The sequence below is a fragment of the Carcharodon carcharias genome, chromosome 26 (genome assembly GCF_017639515.1).
Source record: "Carcharodon carcharias isolate sCarCar2 chromosome 26, sCarCar2.pri, whole genome shotgun sequence".
In the NCBI taxonomy this organism is placed as follows: domain Eukaryota; kingdom Metazoa; phylum Chordata; class Chondrichthyes; order Lamniformes; family Lamnidae; genus Carcharodon; species Carcharodon carcharias.
The window spans coordinates 31,643,504-31,666,093 of NC_054492.1; the positions used below are offsets into that span (position 1 = coordinate 31,643,504).

At 42.7% G+C, this 22,590-nt stretch overlaps 1 protein-coding gene across 1 annotated transcript in view; it reads left to right on the top strand.

Moving 5' to 3' along the window:
* slco3a1 (solute carrier organic anion transporter family, member 3A1) overlaps window positions 1-22,590 on the top strand; it is a 197,937-nt gene that overhangs the window by 23,534 nt on the left and 151,813 nt on the right. Inside the window, exon 2 of the mRNA XM_041175166.1 lies at window positions 2,826-3,291. Within this exon, the coding sequence (XP_041031100.1) occupies window positions 2,826-3,291 (466 nt within the window). The remainder of the gene's footprint in view (window positions 1-2,825; window positions 3,292-22,590) is intronic.

Sequence of the window (22,590 nt, forward strand, 5' to 3'; positions counted from 1 at the left end):
ATTTTCAACATGTAAACTAGGAACAAAATTCTGATTTCCAAACTCAAATCAGAATGGATCTTTGGGGAATAATTGGCACAGCGAAAACTCACTTCTATTCTTCAGGTAGTGTCACGGGATCTTTTAATGTACACCTAAACCACAGCAACAGATAGACAAAGCTTCAGTTCAATGCCTATCTGAAGGATTGCATTTCCAACAATGCAAGCCTCAACAAAAACAAAAATACCTGGGAAAACTCAGCAGGTCCGGCAGCATCTGTGGAGAGGAACACAGTTAACTTTTTGAGTCCGCATGACGCTTCAACAGAACTAAGTAAAAATAGAAGAGAGGTGAAATATAAGCTGGTTTGGGGGGTGGGGGGTGGTGGGACAAGTAGAGCTAATACATCCGTGGTTCCTCTGACACCCTACATCATATCAACAATTTCCAATTCCCTGGCCCCAAACGCCTCCTCTTCATCATGGACGTCCAATCCCTCTACACCTCCATCCCCCACCAGGATGGTCTGAGGGCTCTCCGCTTCTTCCTCGAACAGAGACCCGAACAATCCCCGTCCACCACTACTCTCCTCCATCTGGCTGAACTTGTTCTCACACTGAACAATTTCTCCTTAAACTCCTCTCATTTCCTCCAAATAAAAGGTGTGGCTATGGGTACCCGCATGGGCCCCAGATATGCCTGTCTCTTTATGGGGTATGTGGAACATTCCTTGTTCCAGTCCTACTCCGGCCCCCTCCCACAACTCTTTCTATGGTACATCGATGATTACTTCGGTGCTGCTTCATGCTCTCATCTGGACCTGGAAAAATTTATTAATTTTGCTTCCAATTTCCACCCCTCCATCATTTTCACATGGTCCATCTCTGACACTTCCCTTCCCTTCCTTGACCTCTCTGTCTCAATTTCTGGCGATAGACTGTCCACCAATATCCATTACAAGCCTACCAACTCCCCCAGCTACCTTGACTACAGCTCCTCACACCCCGCTTCCTGCAAGGACTCTATCCCATTCTCTCAGTTCCTTCGCCTCCGTCGCATCTGTTCTGATGATGCCACTTTCAAAAACAGTTCCTCTGACATGTCTTCCTTCTTCCTTAACCGAGGTTTACCACCCACAGTAGTTGACAGGGACCTCAACCGTGTCTGGCCCATCTCCCGCGCATCCGCCCTCACACCTTCCTCTCCTTCCTAGAAACCTGATAGGGTCCCCCTTGTCCTCACTTATCACCCCACCAACCTCTGCATTCAAAGGATCATCCTCCGCCATTTCTGCCAACTCCAGCATGATGCCACCACCAAACACATCTTCCCTTCACCCCCCCTCCCCGGCGGCATTCCGCAGGGATCATTCCCTCCGGCACACCCTGGTCCTCTCCTCCATCACCCCCTACACCTCAACAACCTCCCATGGCACCTTCCCATGCAACCACAGAAGGTGCAACACCTGCCCCTTTACTTCCCATCTCCTCACCGTCCAAGTGCCCAAACACTCCTTTCAAGTGAAGCAGCATTTCACTTGCACTTCCCTCAGTTTAGTCTACTGCATTCATTGCTCCCAATGCTGTTTCCTCTACATTGGAGAGATCAAACGCAGACTGGGTGACTGCTTTGTAGAACACCTACAGTCTGTCCGCAAGCATGACCCAGACCTCCCTGTCGCTTGCCATTTCAACACTCCACCCTGCTCTCCTGCCCACATGTCCATCCTTGGCTTGCTGCATTGTTCCAGTGAAGATCAACGCAAATTGGAGGAACAGCACCTCATCTTCCGACTAGGCACTTTACAGCCTTCTGGACTGAATACTGAGTTCAACAATTTTAGATCATGAACTCTCTCCTCCATCCCCACCCCCTTTCCGATTCCACCACCCCCCCTTTTTTTTCCAATAATTTATATAGATTTTTCTTTTCCCACCTATTTCCATTATTGTTAAATGTATTTCCATCCATTGTTTTATCTCTATCTTTTAGCCTTTTTCGATTCCTTCACCCCACCCCACCCCCACTAGGGCTATCTGTACCTTGCTAGTCCTGCTTTCTACCCTTAATGACATCTATTAGCACATTCCTTAGATAATATCACCACCTTCAACACCTCTTTGTCCTTTTGTCTGTGACATCTTTTGGTTATCTCCACCTATCACTGGCCCTCTATCCAGCTCTACTTATCCCAACCTCCCACTTAAACCAGCTTATTTTTCACCTCTCTTCTATTTTTACTTAGTTCTGTTGAAGGGTCATTCAGACTCGAAACGTTAACTGTGTTCCTCTCCGCAGATGCTACCAGACCTGCTGAGTTTTTCCAGGTATTTTTGTTTTTGTTTTGGATTTCCAGCATCCGCAGTTTTTTGCTATTATTTTAATGCAAGCCTCAATCTGCACAGCATTGGAGTATCAATCTTCTCCCAGAGTGGGACTTGAAACCACAGCTAACAGCCAGTAAGCTCCCATCCCATCAGTTTAGGCTGAATTCCAAGCCACTGTGGTGAAAATTCAGTAACCAGTGTGACTTCCTTCTAATCCCAACACCAGATACTATGGGGAAGGGTAATGTCGAATTAGAGCAGATATGACGGGTTTTGACAGTGAGAATCTGGATTTACTGCCCAAAAACTTATTTCATGCTCTTATTTCCATTAATCATTGTTGCATAGATTTCCATGGAGGACAAGGTGGAGCATTCCCCCAAGGGTGAGCTGCGGGTTGCTTTCTGCCTATGCTGCCTTCTGGAGTTTGTATGATTGTATGATGACTGATTAGTACCTTACTGTTTAATGCTTTTTGTAACACTTGTTTAACTCTGGACTTCTTTCCTTGTGCAGGTCAGTGTGCTAACAACTCTGGAGAGGAGGTTTAATTTACAGAGTGCTGACGTCGGTGTCATAGCCAGCAGTTTTGAGATCGGAAATTTGGCCCTGATTTTATTTGTGAGCTACTTTGGGGCAAGAGGGCACAGGCCACGCCTGATAGGATGTGGAGGCATCGTGATGGCCCTGGGGGCTTTGCTGTCGGCCCTGCCAGAGTTCCTCACACACCAGTACGAGTATGAATCCGGCGAGATCCCCTGGGGACTGGAAGGCCGGGACCTGTGCATTGGGAATGTATCAACGAGCAGTCAAGAACAGGAGACCAAAATAATCTGCAGAAACAGGACTTCTACCAACATGATGTATCTCCTGCTAATTGGAGCCCAAGTCCTACTGGGAATTGGTGCTACTCCAGTCCAACCTCTTGGGGTGTCCTACATAGATGATCACGTCCAAAGGAAGGATTCCTCCCTGTATATAGGTAAGAAATATGAAATAATATTAGTTAATGATCATGTAACTGCCTCATATAAGTGACCGGTGCAATGATCATAAGGCCAGCGATCATTGACAGTTGCATTTCTCATTTTCCTTGTTGAATGTTGATGCCTCCTAACAGGGTTATAATGAAGTAAAACCAGGTTCCTTGACTGGAGTATGAGTTTGTTAACATCACAGAACATTCCTGTTAATTACACCCTCTTTAACTAGTGCTTTGGAGCTATACAAGAGATTAAATGTAGTTTGATATTGTTTTATTGTGAGACCAGTCAATTGGATCGTCATAGCCTTCCACTTTGGCACATTTCTGTGGGTTTCAAAATTTTTTCTGAATTAAGTTTGGATTATGCAGAATTTACAGTACAGAGAGAGACCATTCAGCTGTTGTTTATGCTTCACAGAAGGCTGACCCCAGTTCATTTAACTTTATTAGCATAACTTTCTATTCCTTTCTCCTTCTCGTGTTTATCTACCTTTCCTTTAAATGCTCTATTCTATTCATCACAGCTCTTTATAACAACCTGCTCCACTGCCCCTATTGGATTTATTGGTGAATATTTACGGCACATAGTTCTGGAGTCTCCCACAAGTGGAAACATTTCCTCCACACCTACCTTATCAAACTTTTGCATAATCTTATATACTCTATCAGGTCACCCCCACTCCCCCACCATAGCCTTCCCTTTCCTATGCTACATAATGCTACCGAGGATTTACTTTAATTTCCTAGAAACTGAATTCGACAGATGCTGCAAATGGCAGAACATACAAGGCATATTACATTGCCAGGGAAGTCCAGATATGGATTCAGAGCTCCTCGGCATGATCACAGCTTACTGGTCACATGGCAAACACTGTTTATAAACTTAGACCAGCTGGTAATGTAGGTGAAATGACTGATTCTATAACCCCAGTAAAGAATTGTGGTCGATCAGAGATAGGGGTACATCACTGGAGGGCCTATTATCTAACTCCTTTCCAGCGAGGCTCTCCTCTAGGTGTGCAGGACCAGTGAATTCATCCTCAGGTGTAAAGTTGCATTTTGTAAAGGCATTTCTTTGCTTGGAAAGATACATTTCATTTAAATGTATCTTCTAACTGGTAATTGAATCTTTGATTTGTTTCAGTGTTTATAACGATGAAGAGTAAGTTATCAGCCAAGCTGCAGAGAACGTGAGAATATGACACAGTGACAGCATTACATAAGGAAATATGCCATAGAATCATGAGACTGACTTTATCCCTGGTATTGTTGCAATCAAAATGTACCCCCTAAAATGGTGGCATTTCCCCCAAAACAATCTTTTAAAAGCCATTTGTTGGAAATTGCACCAGTGAGGTGCAATTTGTTTCTATTTGTTAATGAGATGTGGACATCACTGCCAAGACCAGTGTTTATTGCCCATCCCTAATGACCCTGGAGAAGGCGATGGTGATGGTGAGCTGCAACCCATATGCTGTATGTACACCCACAGTGCTATTAGGGGGGGGTGGAATCTTGACTAAGTCACAGTGAAGGAACGGCAATATAGTTCCAAGTCAGGATGGTGTGTGGTTTGGGTGAGGACTTGCGGGTAGCGGTGTTCCCTTCATCTACTGCCCTTGACCTTCTTGGAGGTAGAGGTCGTGGGTTTGGAAGATGCTGGCGAATGAGGCTTGACAAGCGGCTGCAGTGCATGTAGCCACATCTCCTGAACTCTCCTGATCGTTCATTGAGACTATCCATTTTGTAATTTAACCCAGCACACATTTCTTGAGGTGCTGTGTTAATTTCTTCAGTGACATAGACGTGATCTGGTACATACCGCTGCCACCTTGCACTGGTGTTGGAGGGAGTGAATGTTTAAGCTGGTGGATGGGGTGCCAGTCAACTGGGTTGGAGCTTCTTGAATGTTGCTGGAGCTGCACTTGTCCAGGAAAGATCCTTGAATGCCAGGGGGAGATGGTTAGAGTCTCTCTTGTTGGAGATTGTCATTGCCTGATACTTGTATGATGCAAAAGTTACCTGTCACAGAACAGACCACTGCATGAAGGCATGGACTGCTTCAGTATCTGAGGAGTTATGAATGGTACTGAACACTGTACAACCATCAGCAACCATCCCCACTTCTGACCTCATGGTGGCCAGGTGTTGGAGGGGTGGGGGGGGTGGTGGTTGGGGGGGAGTGTTGGTGGCGATGTGGGGACGCATTCCCAACAAATTTTCCCATTTGCTCACCGTAACTTCAGCAGAAATACTGGGAAAGCGGGAGAAAAGCCATTGAAGCTGTTGATCTGGATTTTCCACACTCTTCTGCTGAGGCTAACCTGATCACCCCTATGTCACTGAAGAAATTAAGACAGCACCTCAAGAAATGTCTGCTGGGTTAAATTACAAAATGGATAGTCTCAATGAACTATCAGGAGAGTTCTTGCCATCATTTATTTTTTTCATTCTTTCCCCATCTTGATTTTCTGCCAATTCTTCACTAAGCTTCATTCCTAGTTGCTGGGAGAAAGAGAGGTTAACCTCTTGACTGACCTCTCAGGTTCACAGATTGACAGAAGTTACCTTGTGTACTGACTGGGGAAAGAAAGACTGGCCACAATCAGATCTGACTTTAACATTACTGTGTCAAGCAGCTTTGCTGGCTCTCACATGACCTTCTATTGTTTCTTATACAATGTTCAAGCAGTTGAGTGATGTGATGTAAAAGTGGGTGGGTGGGGTTGAAATCAGTAAAGATAAGTGACCTTATGGGCCAAATGGACTTTTCCTGCATTTAAAAATTCTTAGGTTCTATAATTTGCATCTGTGCATGCCTGCAATTATGTTTTGAACAGTAACTAACTTAATTATCTTTCTGTCAACTGAATCCTTCTTTTCTGCACCATTCTGGTGTAAGCAATAATTTTGAGTGTTTTCACATTCTATTCTGTGTTTACCTGACACAAAACATGAGTACGCTTCCCCCTCCAGCCAAATAAAACAACAGTATGTGGTAGATTTAGTCCAGGCCCAAACCAAGTGGATCAAGGACTGGCAAGATTTGTTTCTCGGGCCACGTATATGTCATGGGGAAGGGCTGCCATCACTTGTTGTGTCTCCATGGGCAGCTGCCCATGGGAAAAGCAGTTCAGTGCCACTTGCCTCACTGGCAGTGACCATCAGGAACGCTGAAATAGTTGCGGAGCAGTTGTTTGCCAGGACTGGAATCAGGGGCGGGGATGGGGAAACCATTCCTTTTTGCCATTTGTACTGCCTCTAGCTGCATTAACCCATAGCCATCTGAATTCTATATTGTACATAGTTCCACTTTTGGCACCAAGGTGCCTGTTCCAGGCTGGCAAAACATTGATCTCCCTATTCTAACATCTATGGTTCCAGGATTGAAACAACAACAACAACACAACACAACATGGATTTATATAGCACCTTTAGCATAGTAAAGCAAGGCACATCATGTAGAGAAAAGGGTTAACATCAGAAGCACCTGGTGCTGATGTAACTATGATACAATGTCACAAGTAACAGCAATCTGGAGGGAAGCAGAAGTATAAACTTGCACAGAGTTACTGAGATGTTCATAGAGCTGTAATTAAATAATAATGTTTTTATGAATACAGTCTTAAGTAGCTTTCTTAGGAAAACAGTCAAACCCTAAAGAATCCCATCTAGACCCTGAACACAAGATGAAACATGGTGGCAGCAGACACTGAGTAAAAGACCCAAAAAACTCGAAGTGAAGGCTGCAGATCTGACAGACCTACACATCCTTGGAAGAAGGATAAAAAGAAAATTGACTGAAGACTCACCTGAGAACTTGGAGTATTGTGGGTGCAAGCTGAGACACAGACCTTGAATCCAGACAGCAGTGAGCATAGACCAGAATCTACAAGCCAGGCTATTGAAGCAGCAACAGACCCAGAGCTTAGGACAAGCATGGAGTCTACATTACTCCCAGAACCATTCCGAAGCGCTGAAGACTGGCAACTGGCTCAACGCTGGTACAACTGAAGAAAGAGATTTTGCAGATATCAAACAGCTCCAGGTTTGCATGAGAAAGGATCACGTCAGTACTCTACTCGATGCAGGTGGAGCTATTGCCAAAGATGTAATAGCAAAACAGGGAGTCAATAAGTCATCAAGCACTTATGGTGAAGTCCTCCGGGCATTTAATTCATGTTTCAGCATTTGAAAAAATGTAATCATTGAACAAGCAAAATTTAATAAGTGGAAACAAAAGGTGGTGAATGCATGGATTCATTTATTCATGACCTGTACAGGCTAGCAGAAAATTGTGACTATGGGATCCTGAGAGATGAATTAATATGTGGTTGCATGGTAGTTAAGGTCCTGGATAAAACTCTTTCAGGTCTTTTGCAAAAGAGGGAAGGTCTAACTCTAACTAAGGCAGTATAAGTCGTGCAACCGAGCTCAAAAATCAAAATAGAGTGGTTGTTCATGGGGAAAGTGACATCCTTAGAAAAGAATGAGTGAGGCCATTCAGTATATTGGAAAAGAGCACATTAAAGCTGAAGCCTGCAAAATCAGGGAAAAGTGCGCCAACTGCCGGTTTGAAATTCTCTCGGTGTGGCGGAGAAACCCTGTACAAGCGGGAAGAATGCTCAGCAGGGGGAGCAGAGTGCCACAACTGTGGAAAGTTAAGACATTTTATATTTGTCTGCCTATCTAAAACACAAATAGCCCACAAGAAAAAAAGAAAAACTTAACAAGACCATACGAAATACAAGAGGTGGAAGAGGAACAGAAAAAAAGCAACCTTCCCTAGGGGAAGCTAACCAAACAGAAAATAATTACTGGAGCATTAAACTAGAAGTGGACAGACACCCCACAGAGTCTAAATTAGACACAGGTGCACCTGTTTCAGTCTTATTTAATGAAGAAAAGTGGCTTAAATATATCACATAACAGCCATCATCCATCCAGATACAAGCTCCAGGAGGGTCTACACTGAAAGTCATAAGTCAGCAATTGGCAAGATTAAGATACAAGGATAAAGAAATCATTGAACTTCTGTATGTCACACAGTACCAAGAGTCATCATTATTAAGCAGGAAAGCACACTTACAGATCTACAAGGTTGATTAAATTCCTGATGAGCAGCCGAATAACGTATTCAGGAATGAATTTCCAACATTATTTTCAGGCTTAGGAAAGCTGAAGACAGCTTTCTTCATGTAACCCTACATATCATGTAACCCTAAGAGCTGATGCTAAACTAATTTGCCTCTTCACACTGAAGAAAATCCCTCACCCACTCTTAGACAAAATCATGAGTGACATTAAGACCTATCACAGCAGGGGTTTATCTCTCCAGTCACCATACTGACAAAGTGATGTTCTGGAATGGTCACAGAACCAAAGTCTAATGGTTCACTTAGAATCTGTCTGGACTTGACTCAACTAAATAAATCGGTGAAACGTGAGATCCACCCAATAGCATCATGGACGAAAGTCTTGCCAAATTAGCACAAAGTACCCTGTTCACCAAATTAGATGCAAACAGCGGCTTTTGGCAGTTGCCTCTAGACAAAGATTCCAGAATGCTAACCACTTTTATAATGCCATTCAGTCATTAGTATTTTAACAGCTTACCATTCATAATTGCTTCTGCACTGGACATATTCCAAAGAACAATGTCTTAGGTCCTTGAATGCATGGAAGGAGTAATATGCTGTATGGAAGACATTCTCATATATGGTTTATCAAGAGAAGAACATGACCATAGAATGAGGGCAGTCCTCAAAGTTCTACAGGAAGCATTCCAAAACTGAATGAGAAATGTGAATTTGCAAAGCCAATGATTAAATTCCTAGGCCATATTATGCAAGCTTTGGGAATAACAGCCGACCCACAGAAAACCAAAATGAGTAGAGTTCCCAGAGCCTAGGAACATCACAGACTTGCAAAGATTCCTTGGGATGGTCACCCAAATAGGCAAGTTCCTACCAAATTTAGTGGAAATCAATGAGCCATTGAGACAAGGTCAACAGTGGTGCTGGAATGGGGACCAGCAAAGTGTTGAAGGGATCAAGAAGATCAAAGATTTTCTAATTTCACCTGAAATTTTAGCAAACTACAATCCAGAATTGCCAACAGTTGTAGCAGCGGACACATCATCTACAGGTTTGGGTGCAGTTTTGTTTCAACTTCAAAAGGATAGAATAATAAGAATAATTTGTTATGCTTCAAGATTACACACAGACACTGAGAAAAAGTATACAACCATTGAGAAAGGAGGATTGGCAGGAACATGATTATGTGATGGGATTAAGATTTAAAATTGAAACAGACCACAAGTCTTTGATTACTTTTCTTAACCTAAAAGAGATTGCAAAACTGTCACCTACAATTCAATGTTTCACACTTAAACTAATGAGATACGACACAGTGACTGAGTATGTTCAAGGGATATGCCAGACAACATCAGATGCATTGTCGAGAATATCAGTGAAAGGAGTAAAATTGGAAGATTTGAATTTCATTGAGGAAGTGGAAGCATATGTTTTACTCATTACCAATACTTACCAGCCACTGAGAAGAAACTACAAGAGATTAAGCAAACACAACAGCAGGATGACAAATGCATCCAAATAGAAGAGTATTGCCAGAGAAGATGGCCAGTTTATACTTCTAACAACCCAGTACTACACCAGTGCTTTGAACCTTTGAACAGAGAAAACATCTCACAATCATTGATGATTTTCTAATTTTCAGTGATAGACTAGTCATCCCTAAAACACTTCAACTCAAAATTCTTCAAAAAATACATCAAGTTCACTTGGGGATAGCACATTTCTGAGCAAGAGCCCAGCAGTCAATCTGGTAGCCAGGCATTAGTCTTTCTATAGAAGAACTAATTTCAAATTGCCTTCCATGTGCAGTGAATAGCCAGCAGCAGAGTGGCCGACTGCCATGGTCCACTTTTCCATCAAAACCATTGTAGTGCCTGGGAACGGATTTATTTGGGTTTAAAGGCAAAGTTTTCATCATCGCCATTGACTACTACTCCAGATGGATTGAAGTGAACAGATTGCACAGCATCATGGCAAAGGCAGTCATTCAGTCACTGATGAGAATCTTCGCAATACATGGCATCCCAGGAGTTGTAGCATCAGACAATAGTCCTCAGTTTGCTAAGGAATTATTCCACACTTTGTGATGGAATATGGTTTTGTGCAGATTGCTAGCTCACCTAGATACCCTCAGTCGAACGGAGAAGCAGAAAGAGGAATTCGATCAATCAAAGAATTTATGAAAAAGAACAAAGATATTAACTTAGCCCCTCTTAGTTACAGAACCTCACTGCTACAAAATGGTTTCTCACCATCAGAATTGATGATGGAAAGATGGCTGCGAACAAAACTTCTAGAACAAAACTTCTACAACAAAAATTACAACTTAACATTACCTCAGAAGATATGAGTGAGTTAAAAAGCATGAGGAACAACAAAGACGCAATCAAGCTCGTAACTCCAACTTCAGGCACAACTTAAAATTGTTGCAGCCCGGGAAGATAGTATGGATATGAGACTAACAGAAAGGAGGCATAATAATAGGAAGAGCTCCACAGCTGAGATTTTATAGAATAGAAACGGACCAAGGAAATATGAGAAGGAACCGAAAAACCTTAATATCCTTCGAAAGAAAGTCAATAGAATCTTGGGCTTACTACTAGGATCCCGATGGAGATAAGGAACAAGAAACGAACAAAGCTCTACAGCCACACAGGAGAAGGACACTTATATCAAATGAGGAGAGAGTGCAGAATGTCCTAGGCCTCCGAGTGAGATAAGAACAAGATCAGAGAAATTAGTCAAGGCACCTCAGAGACTAACCCTGTGAAGTCTGAGGCCCTGGGGGTAGGTGTAGGAGTATATAATTGGGATAAAGACTTGCAGGGAGATGTAGAGTAATGGGTTAATGAAGCATCTGATGCTGATGTAACTATGATGCAATGTCATATGACCAAGTAACAGATCTGGCGGGAAGCAGAAGTACAACCTTGTGTAGAGTTACTGAGGTGTCCAAAGCGCTGTAACTAAATAAGAATGGCTTTACAGACTACAATCATAAGTAGTTTTCTTAGGGAAACAGTCAAACCTTAAAGAGCCCCATATAGACTCCAAACACAAGGTGAAATATTTCATAGGAGCATCATCAAATAAGGTTTGATACTCAGCCACCTTTGGAATTATTAGGAAACATGATTACAAATCCTGGACAAAGAAGTAGGTAGCATCTTAAAGGAGGGGAGAAAGGCAGAGAGATGGAGAGATTTAGGGAGGGAATTCCAGAGCTTAGAGCCAGGCAGCTGAAGGCCCAGCAGCCCTTATTAAAATCAGGGATGCAGAAGAGGCCAAAATTGAAGAAGTGCAGAGATCACTGTAGGGCTTGAGGAGGCTAGAGATTGGAAGGGGCAATGCCATGGAGGCATTTGAAAACAAGTCTGTGAATTTTAAAATTAAGGAGCTGCCAGGAGAGGACCCAGTGTAGGTCAGCAAGCAAAACGTGATGAGTGAATAGAATTTGGTGCGAGTTAGAACTCAGGCAGCAGAGTTTTGGGTGAGCTCAATTTTATGTAGGGTGGAGGAGTTTAGCATTAGCAAAGCTTAGAATATATTAGGTATAGATAATGTGAGCTCTAAATGTAACCAATGCGTAGCCTGGTCAAGATATAGGCTGCTCATGACATCTGTATAGAAATTGTACATTTAAACATTTGCAGAATTCTAGATTTAATTTTCAACAATAGGGGTTACTATAAAAATGCAATTTAGTACAAATAGATTCTACTGAGATCATTAAATCCTAATCTCTATAAATCCCAACTTCCACCCGTATGTATTTATACTTCTCTTCAATGGAATATAAATCTTTCTGAGTAAATGGTTTTGATACAATTTCAGATTACGAACAGAAATTTTATTGAAGACAATCGTAAATGACATTTATGTTCCTAGGTACTTTTATAGAGTGCATGATAACCTCAAAAATATTGCACTGAATACATTTTTTAAATGTTCTTTTCGTTCCACTGATGCCCAGGAGTTTATCTATCTAATTGGGAAGGTTGCAAATTTTATTCCCATTCTGTGGTCGGGTGGCTAAAGTCACAGGCAGAATTCATTTTGTTTCTTACTGCCCATAATCAGTATGTTTATTATGGAAAGAGATGTGTCTTTCTTACCCTTGGAATGCGTGCTAAAATTAAATAATTCAGCAGCAAGCTTTCATTAGTTTAAAATAAAGGTTATTTATTTTAGTTACATGGTCTTACGCATGCACACTCACAGAGACACACACAGACAGAGACACACAGACACAGATTGAATAAAGACAAAGGTAATGTACCTCTACAGATTACAGTTAGTTAAGTCTATAGCCTTCTGTATGTCATGGCATATTTCTGTAGCAGTTCTGAGTAATCATCAGGTGAACAAATGAATGGTCCCTTTGCCACTTCGCCCAGTCTAGAATACAGGGGTGCTGAGAGCTTGGCAAACATTGGTGTAAAAGATCTAGCAAAGTTCAGGAGTCCTAAATTTGCCTGTACGTTTTGTATCCCCTTGGCCTGAGGATTAGCCTCATTAGCCACGGACTCAAAGGGCTAAATCAGCATCAGAACCTTCTATCTCAAAGACAATTACCTGATCTTGTGGAGGTATTGGGATAGGATTATCTGCTCTAATAAAAATAATGTTTGAGTCTCTTAATAGAAAGACTCGGCCAATTTAGACAGTGTTTGCCACTTTGTCAGGACTTAACCTTGGTTAGGATTTAAACTGAACTTTATAAGAAATTTCTAAACCCCAATGTGAAATCAAGGGAGTTCTGTTTTAAGTTCTATAAGGCCTGACCACGGACTTGTCTCTAGATACTTAAATCTGGGCCTTAACCTCACAGTCAGTAAAAGCATTTCTTCTATACTTAGTAATCTAAAGGATACATTATAGATATAAAAGTAAGTTTAGGTTTCTGTATCAATTAGAGCCACTTTGGGCACCAGGTGAAGTGGATTATAATCCTGGCTCCTTTTTGGGACTATTCCATTTCAGGCATACATGCCAGAATATCTCTTGAGACAGATAGGCCCCACAGACACTTAAATGGGCCTGAAGAACTGATCTTACTCTTTCTGAAGGAAAGGAACCCATCAGAGAATATTACCAATCACAGTTAGCCTTTTAAACGCATTTTAGCTAGATTATTACAACCCGGATATTATAAGGGTCTGGGCACCCCTTCTCAACAATGCACCTCCCTACAAAAGAGTGTACAAAGATGAGTTTTCAAGTTTGAATGCAGAAGCTGATATGAGACAATATATTCTCTAAATTATATAAAGATTTATTAAAGAATCAAACATGCAATTCACATTTGATGGTAAATCAATCACAACATTGACAGTTCTAGGGAAAGTGAGTATAATCTTGTTTCTATTAGAGAATCCAGATCTTATTAATGTTACAGAGAGATGTTTAAGATATCCATCACTATTTAAAGTAACATTTGCCTTAAATCCCCAAGTAGGAAAATACCAAGTCGACCAAAGATATGTCTATCCCAATTAAGGGGATAACTAGCATCATTACACGATAGCAACATACCATTACCTTGAGAGACGCTGGAGTGAATCCAGTGAAACTAAAATTCCTACTGTGTAGTTCCCATATTTACACCCTAAAAGAATTAAACCAGCAGGAAGCCTACTGAGCACTCATGCTGAACAACATTCTTTGTTTCTTGTCAACATCCGTCAATCAAACAGGATACTGAAAGATGCAGATCGTGGTCACTCAGTTTCCAGGATTCAGCTTGCTTAGGGTCATCCTTAAGGTTATCCATTGTTAAATTTTAGTATCTTATAATTTATCAATGCCCTTCTGAGGTGATGTAAAGGCCACTTCCTGTTTTCTCAGAACTGCCTTGTGTTATAGGACATGCAACATGATATTGTTGTACAATTATACCCAGGCATGTTTACAAACTTTTTGAACCTCTGTCCAGTAGATGAATCACCGAATCATAATGGCACAGAAGGAGGCCGTTCAGCCCATCATGTCTGCACTGGCTCTCCAAATGAGCATTATAACCTAGTGTCATTGCCCTGCCTTTTCCCCGTAAACTGCTTTTAATTTTTAATCCCTGCTTCATAAGAGAATCACTATTTTAAATTTAAAACACCTTATTTATAGTTGGATTCTCTTATAACTTTGTATTTATAGTTGCATTCCTTCACAATGGGTTCCCATAGGAATTAATGTTAAAGCTAGAGTTTGGTTTTTCTGGGCAAGAAATATCTGAAGGAACCTATGTACAAGTTGAAATACTGTACCATACATGTGCATTGTGCAGCACTATGCATTCCTGGTTGGAATAACTTGCAAAGTAAAACAAATCACAGATATAACAGAAATAGTGGGAAGAATTCCCTCCCCCCATTGCAGGGGGAAGTTCAGGAGCGGGCAGGTGTGCCGCCAATTAAGGCCCGCCCAGCGTGATATCCACCAGGAAGCACCATGTGCTCCCTGTGCGGGTAGGGGGGCATTCCCTAAACCGGGAGTGCGCTCTTTCGCACATGCGCATGATAAAGCGCACACTCATCTCTCTGAGGCTAAGTGCTGCCTCAGGGAGATCGGCTTAAAATTTTAAAATGATAAATGTATAGAAATAAAATTCCCTGACATGTCCCCTCATGTGACACTGTCACATGAGTTGGGACATGTCCATCACTTTTAATTAAACTTTTATTAAATTTTTAAAAATCGACATGAAACCTCATCCCGCCCATGGATGAGGTTTCATGCTTTTTCTGAAGCCCGCCAGGACTCCTGGCCTGCCCACCAACTTTCAGGTTGGACAGGCAGGTCCACTAACTAGTTCAGTTCGTTTTTAAATGGCCTCAATTGGCCGTTGACAGGTCAGCGGGCGCACAGCTGATTCGGCTGCACCCCCGCCGACCTGAAAATTGAAATGACGCGGGGTGATGTCAGGAGTTCCGCCCGTCGTCATCCCCACATCATTTCATGCGTCGGCAAGCAGGCCCCGCCCCCACACGCCAACGTCAATATCCTGGCCACTGTATATATTGAAATTACCCAAACAAGCCTTGAGTAGCACAGCTTCTGTGTCTCACCCACAGCACTCCTGAAACTCAGCTCAACGTTTTGCTTGTTTTTCTTTCCCACTTTGCCTCTCTTTCTCTCTCTTTCTCCTTTCCCACTCTGTTTCTCTCTCTCCCTCCTTTCCCACTCTGTTTCTGTCTTTCTGTCCCCAGAGCCTGGACCCCTTCCTGATGGTTTGCAGGGGCTGAGTCCCTGTCCAACAGGGTATCAAAGAAGTTGTGGGGTGGTACGGTGGAAGCGATAGAGCTGGGTGGGGTGCAGAAGGAACTGGTGGTGGGGGTGGGGGTGGGGGTGGGGAGGGGTGGGTGCAGAAGAAACCAAGGGGGTCCACTCCCTAACCCCGCCCCACCCCCCCACAGTTCATCATCCGATCGATGGTCGGCAATTTCCCGTCCTTGCCCTGCGCTCCTGCTCCCAAATCTCGGTCCTCAGTCTCTCCCCACAGTCTGGGCCTCTGGTAACTGTGGCAGCAACTCAGGCATCAGAACATGGCGGAGGCTGGCCCAGAGTTCAGCACAGGGTGGGGGAGGGGGGGTGTCCATAGTGCAGGTGAAGTAAAATTGTAAATGGTGAGTTAAATGGATAAAAAGGTCCCAAAGAGTAAACAATATTAAAGCAAAATGACTTTAAACAGGGCGACTTATAGTGAGGACTTCAATCCGGTGACCCTCTTTTGAATGTGATCTAGGACCTTGATATCCCCATCATGTGAGGGGACCACAACTGGACAACTAGACATAATGGGGGGATTGTTAACTCACAGGGACAAGTGGGGTGGGGCAGGGTGTATAAAGTTTTTAAAAATTGGAAGCACCAACCCTTCTCCAAGCCGGGTTTTATGATGGGTTGGTGGACTGGTGACTTACCTGATTTCCGGAGGCTTGTCAGTCATTAAAATAATAATGAGACTGCAAGCTCTGTTCTAGAATTAACTCTGGCTGCTGAGATTTCCTGCACCTTGGGAAACCTGTCAGCTGAAGGGAGGTGTGACGGCCAGATGGAGCAGGTAAATGCCTTTCCAGCACTGTACGGGGCCAAAGGGGGCGAGACTGTCACCCCACTGCACCCTCCCACCGCCACACCAACCCAGCCCCATGTCGCCCCCAACCACCAAACTTGGCTTTGTTTCCAATCTCTCAATTGGACCCCCTCAATCAGACACCCTCCCATGAGGAGACCCCCGCCCAATGTTTGACCTGTGGTTGTAGCCTTGAGCTGCAGGCCTATCCACACAACAGACAGCCAGCCTTTCGATATTGCTGGCAGTGGCTGGGAAACAACTCAAAACATTTAAAATGAGGTACCATCATTAAACTTCTTTCAACTAAAGTCCAAACCTCTGTACATTTTTTTTTTAACAAACTTGATGGCTGTTTCCTCTGATGTCTCCAACCAGCCATGTTAGCTACAAGTACAGGCTTTCAAAACAAAGATTATCCCTTAGAGCCACTATGACTTTGTACTCTCCCTTTCCTCCTATTCTTTACAGTCTGTGCCTCTGGTATTTTGGTTCTTGGCCCTTCACCTAGGTTTCTTAGTCATCAAAACAACAATAATGAAGCTGGGATAAATGCCTGAGGTGCTTCACTCTCAAAGGCTTTGGTTGCAGGCAGAAAGATGCCTAATTTGATGCCCTGGCTCCTGTCCATTAAACAGCTGAAAGTCCTGTTTATGGCTGCATCATTTCAGCCTGACAGTGTCGGCCTGCCAAGAAGAATGCTGTGGTCAGCTGGTGAATGATTAAACAAAATATCAAGTAATGAAATGGAACCGTATATCACCCAGTGTGCTATTACATAATCTATTTAACTCAAGTATGTTTTGTGATCATTTGGACAATGATTTCAACACAGTAATGCACTGAACTGAAACCACAATTTCCCAGATGTATTGTTTACACTGATATGGTTTTCCCATTTGACCATCCTCAGTCAAGTAGTCAATGCATTTGCTTACTCCTTAAGCTAATCATCTGGGAGGATGGTAGTTCCAGGGAACAGTCTGAATTTTAGGTGACCAATGTCAGACTCAAGCACCCTCACGGTTAAATGCAAAGCCTTCACTTCCCGCACTTAGCTCCAACAGCATAACACTAGCCCACAGCAGAGTGCCACCTATTCTACTAATGTGATGTTTTCCAATTGACATCTAGTCAACTTGTGGTCTATCTAAGTGGGATTGCAGATTGGGGACAGTCTCGTGTTGAAGGCCTGTGAATACATGGAACTGAATTTAGAGTGATCAAAGGATGGTAGAGGCAGAAACACCCATCACACTTAAAAAAACATTTGGGTGTGCACTTGAGGTGCCATAACTGACAAGGCTGAAGACCAAGAGCTGGAAGGTGGGATTAGTCTGGGTAACTTTCCTTAAGGCCAACATGAGCATTATGGGCCAAATGGCCTCCTTCAGTGACATAAATCCTTCTATGTTCCAAAATCGTTCCACATTGGAGCCTGGCAGCCAACAGGGAAATGTTGATCAAATCTAATTGCTGCTTATTACTGCTAGCTGGTTTGTGGTTATTATCGACTGACATAGATGAGGCAGTGCAGTGAATTTTCACCATAGTATGGCAGTGGATTGGTTAACATTCACAATTTTGGCACAGCTCTAGCCACTGAGTTTTGCAACTCACCACTGGAGTCTTTAGAGATTGAGAGATGACAACAAGAGGAGACCAAGGAGATATCCTGAGGAAGGGAGGGTGTCTTAAAGGATGACTCATCTCCAAACTGTTCTTGCATTCCTCTTACCAATGAGTTGCATTGTGGAATTGGGAGAAGCATGGGGAGAGGGCACAGCATGTCAAAGACATATGGTTAATACTGGTAAATACACTCATATTTGAAAGTAAATGATGTAATCCACATTGAAATGCAATTTCAGATCGATGCCATCGCGATGAAAATTACGTGTCTTTTGTTTCTTCTCCAGTTTATTAAATGCTTTGCAAAACACGTTGAAAATGCTGAACTCTTTAATATGGTACCTGTTATTTTCCTTCCAGTTCTCTCATGTCTAGAATAACGCATAATCAGGCAGTGCCAAGTACCTTTCATCAGACTCACGTGAAAGGGCTGAATAAATCATGAGCCCCATACTTTGTTCTCAGTTCTGAAATACAAGGTAGATTTGACCCCTCCCCTTGCGCTTCCCAGTGTGTATTGATATCAAATGTGACCGGTCAGTGCCTTGTGCTCCATCTTAGTACAATGAGTGGCACTTCACCTTGTTAACCCTTTCACTGTTATTGAATTACAACATCAGGGCAATCAAAGTTAATTGCTTGTTGATTTAGCTGTGGAGGAGAAGGTGGTGGAGAGGTCGGGTGGATGTATTGCAAACACTATTCTCATCTGCCTGCTTGAGCCTTTAATCATTTGTCAAACCATTGGCAGATCTCAACCAGACTTACTCAGGTTCAAGTGCAGGTCAGTGCCTTAGCAGAGTTCAGTAGGAGGCTGGTGATATTTTGAATGATAGAGTACAGTTTTCTTAGCATTTTTAAAGGTTCAGTCATTTTTATTCCATTGGATTGGGTTTATGAGCTATAAGATTGAGGAATAATTCTATGACTGACAGGTTCTTTCTTTATACCATGTGTATATAGAAGGAAGAAATGCAAGTCATTCAACTAAAGATTCAGCAGGCAAACACACTGTCCATTCTCTGGTCCAAGTTACTTGATTTCTTCCCATGTAGTGGTGGGATGACTATGACTAGTATCAACATTTATGGGCTCAAAAGGAGAAAACAATCTGTTTGAGTGATTATGAGATGGTAGTCTTGTAGTGCAGTGGGTAGCGTCACTACCTCTGGACCAGAACCTTTGGGTTCAAGTCCCACTTCAGGACTTGATGACCATGGAAGGTGAGTACATAATGTGGCCAGACAGGTTGATTTATCAGCCTGTAAATCCTTCCAATATTCCTGATGGCAGGTGGAGAGAGCTGGAGAGTTTCCTGGTTAGCCACATTGTAGAAGACAAGAGCAAACCACTGCTGTACTTTGCCAAGCATAATCTTGGACAAATCCATGGTCGCCAATGCCCTCTATGGGCATGGTATCTGAAGGAAGAGGGGAGGGATTATGAACATTTGTAACAATCAGATCCTGTAGTTTGTATTAACAGAAGTTTGGGTTGCCGAGCTGTGATTTGGTTTGACTCATGATTCTGCTCATCATGTCAATGAGAGGAAATAATGTGCTGAATGTAGACTGCATATTACCCACAGGCTGATCCATACTGGGCCTCTCATACACACAGCCCAACTGCTGTCTCAGGAGCAAACATCCAGAAAATCCTTGGCATCTGCTCATGGTCCTCCAACCTAGCCACAACAAGACTCACACAGGAATTTTCCTTTGATCGTCCCTCTCATGCTCTTTCTAAAGTGCCTGACCTCTATTTGATGGTTCCCCATGGCAACGTATCGAGGTTGGGATGTTAGAATAGCTGGGAAACATTGAACATCCACCTAACGAGTTTTCAATACAGCAAATTGCCCCGTACAATTCAATTGCGTACAAATGTTACTGAAAGAAAGCAACAGATTATATCAAACAAGATGTCAACAGCTTTCAGATCAAAGCATTGGGCCATCTATTACATTGGACCATGACTAATCTCACTAGTAGTAAAGATGTCGAGCTAAAAACTGGTGGGAAACATTATAGGCAGTGATTTGGGACTTTGTTTTCAGGAGCTGTACCTTTGGGTCTGTAGCCCTTATTTGTCACATTGCAACATTAATTGGTGTCACTGAGAAATCAGCAAAATTGGCCAAATCTGAAATAAATAAAAAACTCCTGATCCTAAACACCACCTCAAATTGCCCTTCTCCAGCACAGTATGGGCTGCGAGATAAGCTGTCCACCCTTTCTGATATCATCCTCCCGACTGGAGTATATGTGTCAGCGAGACAGGGGGCAGAGAAAGTGAAAGGGTTAAAGGGGGAGAGAGAGCAGGAGGAGTGGGCCATATTATAGAGGGTGTTTGCTCCTGGCAGTGCCATTTCTGGGCAACCATCTTGATTACGGAGAAACAAACCTCCTTTGAGGGATAATCTGATCAAAGTTAGTGAAGCAGCTAGCTGAAAAATTAGCAGCTCTAAGCTTCAGATCAACATTATTCCTACCTGTTCAAACCACCAGCCCCCCCCCCACCCCCCGCCAGAAGCTTTGGTTGCTGTGGACTGTTATTTGAAGTTTGCCCATGTGAATGATTTATTTGCTTGAGCTTTTATTTTAAAATTGTGCAACAGTATTTAGACACTTTCTTCCCTCTAGGTCTCTCATGCTGCCTGTTATCATCAGCTTTCCAGCTTTTTTCTATCAACCATACAGTTTTGGCCTTAGATTTCCCATGGTGAAAGCTAATGCTGTCCTGCTTGTGTGACATGCATGAGGAGTGCGCATTGAGCAGGATTGGCCTATATAAATGTCCTTGGCTGAAAGGACACAGACATTGGCTGCTCAGAGGCCTCACCAGCAGCACAGGGGAGCTAGGTGCCTTGGTAAATGGTAGCAGTGCTAGTTTCCGATCTCTCTCTCTCCCAGAATCAAGGCATCACCTACATACGCAATACAGCAAATCCTGCAGTCCATCTATCCTTGTACTTCTAACTCGAAAGATTAATGCATTTTGAGAAGGAAATATATTCAAATAAATGCCAATGTATTCTGAAGAGTTCAACTTTGACAGGACTGGACCTGTGAACCATCGATCCCTCATATATTATTCCGCTTGTGTAATATAGGGGCAAGTTGTCCAAATAAATTCATTAACTGAGTTCCCTTCTAAGCCTTAGAATTGATGCTTACAGTCTAAAATATGAACTATTTTCATTTGCTTTTGGTTACTTCACTCCTTCTTTGGCTGGTCTAGATGATTCTACATTAGCTACATGTATTTTTGTTTAACCCAATAAGCTCTTTGCTGTAAGATATATTCCTTCAAAGTAAAATGAATCACCTGTATAACCATTAAAGACCATTTGATTGTGGCATGCCAAGGCAATGTAAGCCAGTTCAGGTGAACATAAAAAATCGCCAACATTCCTCCCTCAACAAATACCATCTAAAACAGATTAATTAGGCATTCAATTCATTGCTGTTTGTCGGAGATAGCCAAATACAAAATGGCTGCTGTGATTGTCAATTTAATAACAGTGAATGCACTATAAATTCATTCCAGTATATTGCAGGTGAGGCATTGTTGAAATATTTGACAGGTGTGGTGGGCTACTATTTAAAGCAAATCTTTTAATCAGACTGATTGAGGTTTTTCATCATGTTAATAATCAGTGGAGAACAGAAATTTTCTGTCAATAACTTTTTTAGAATGATTTTTTTTTTAAATGTTTTCTTTGTGATGAAGCTCTTCCTTTCCCACAGTTATTTCTTCCTTCATTTCCTGAAGGCTCTGAATCTTGAAGGGTACAGTTGCACAGGAACCGACGATCCCTCAGGCATCTCACGTATTCTTCCTCTGTGATCCTTGATAATTTGTGTGTATGGGCAGGTGATTTGGCATCATGGCCAAGTTTGGATCTTTCGATAAGCAGCTTCCAGCAGGGAGTCACTGGATAGTGAACTGGAACGAGGACATTGCCTTGCTTTCTCTCGCCTAACTGTGGGGTGTTTTGTTAATTGCTGAACTTCTGCTGCTGCTCTGGGCTGAATAAACTCAGCGTAAACCAGAGATCAAACCTGGAATTTTCTTGACCTGCACACAGTTGGTTTGTGAGATAGAGAATGGCGCAGCTTTCACTTCCATAATAACATAATGGGAAGACGGTGGTGTAAGGGGTAATGTCACTGGACTAGTAATCCAGATGTCCCGGGGGTTCAAGTGTTCAAATTCCACTATGGAAGTTGGTGGAATTTAAATTCAAATAATAAATCTGGAATTAAAAGCTAGTCTCAGTAATTGTGACTACCATTGATTATCATAAAAACCCATCTGGTTAACTAATGTCCTTTAGGGAAGGAAATCTGCTGTCCTTACCTACTCTGGCCTACATGTGACTCCAGATTCACAGCAATGTGGTGGACTCTGAAATGGCCCAGGAAGCCACTCAGTTGCACCTCCACAAAGTAACTCCCTTCCTAACAGCACTGTGGTGTACCGATACCACATGGG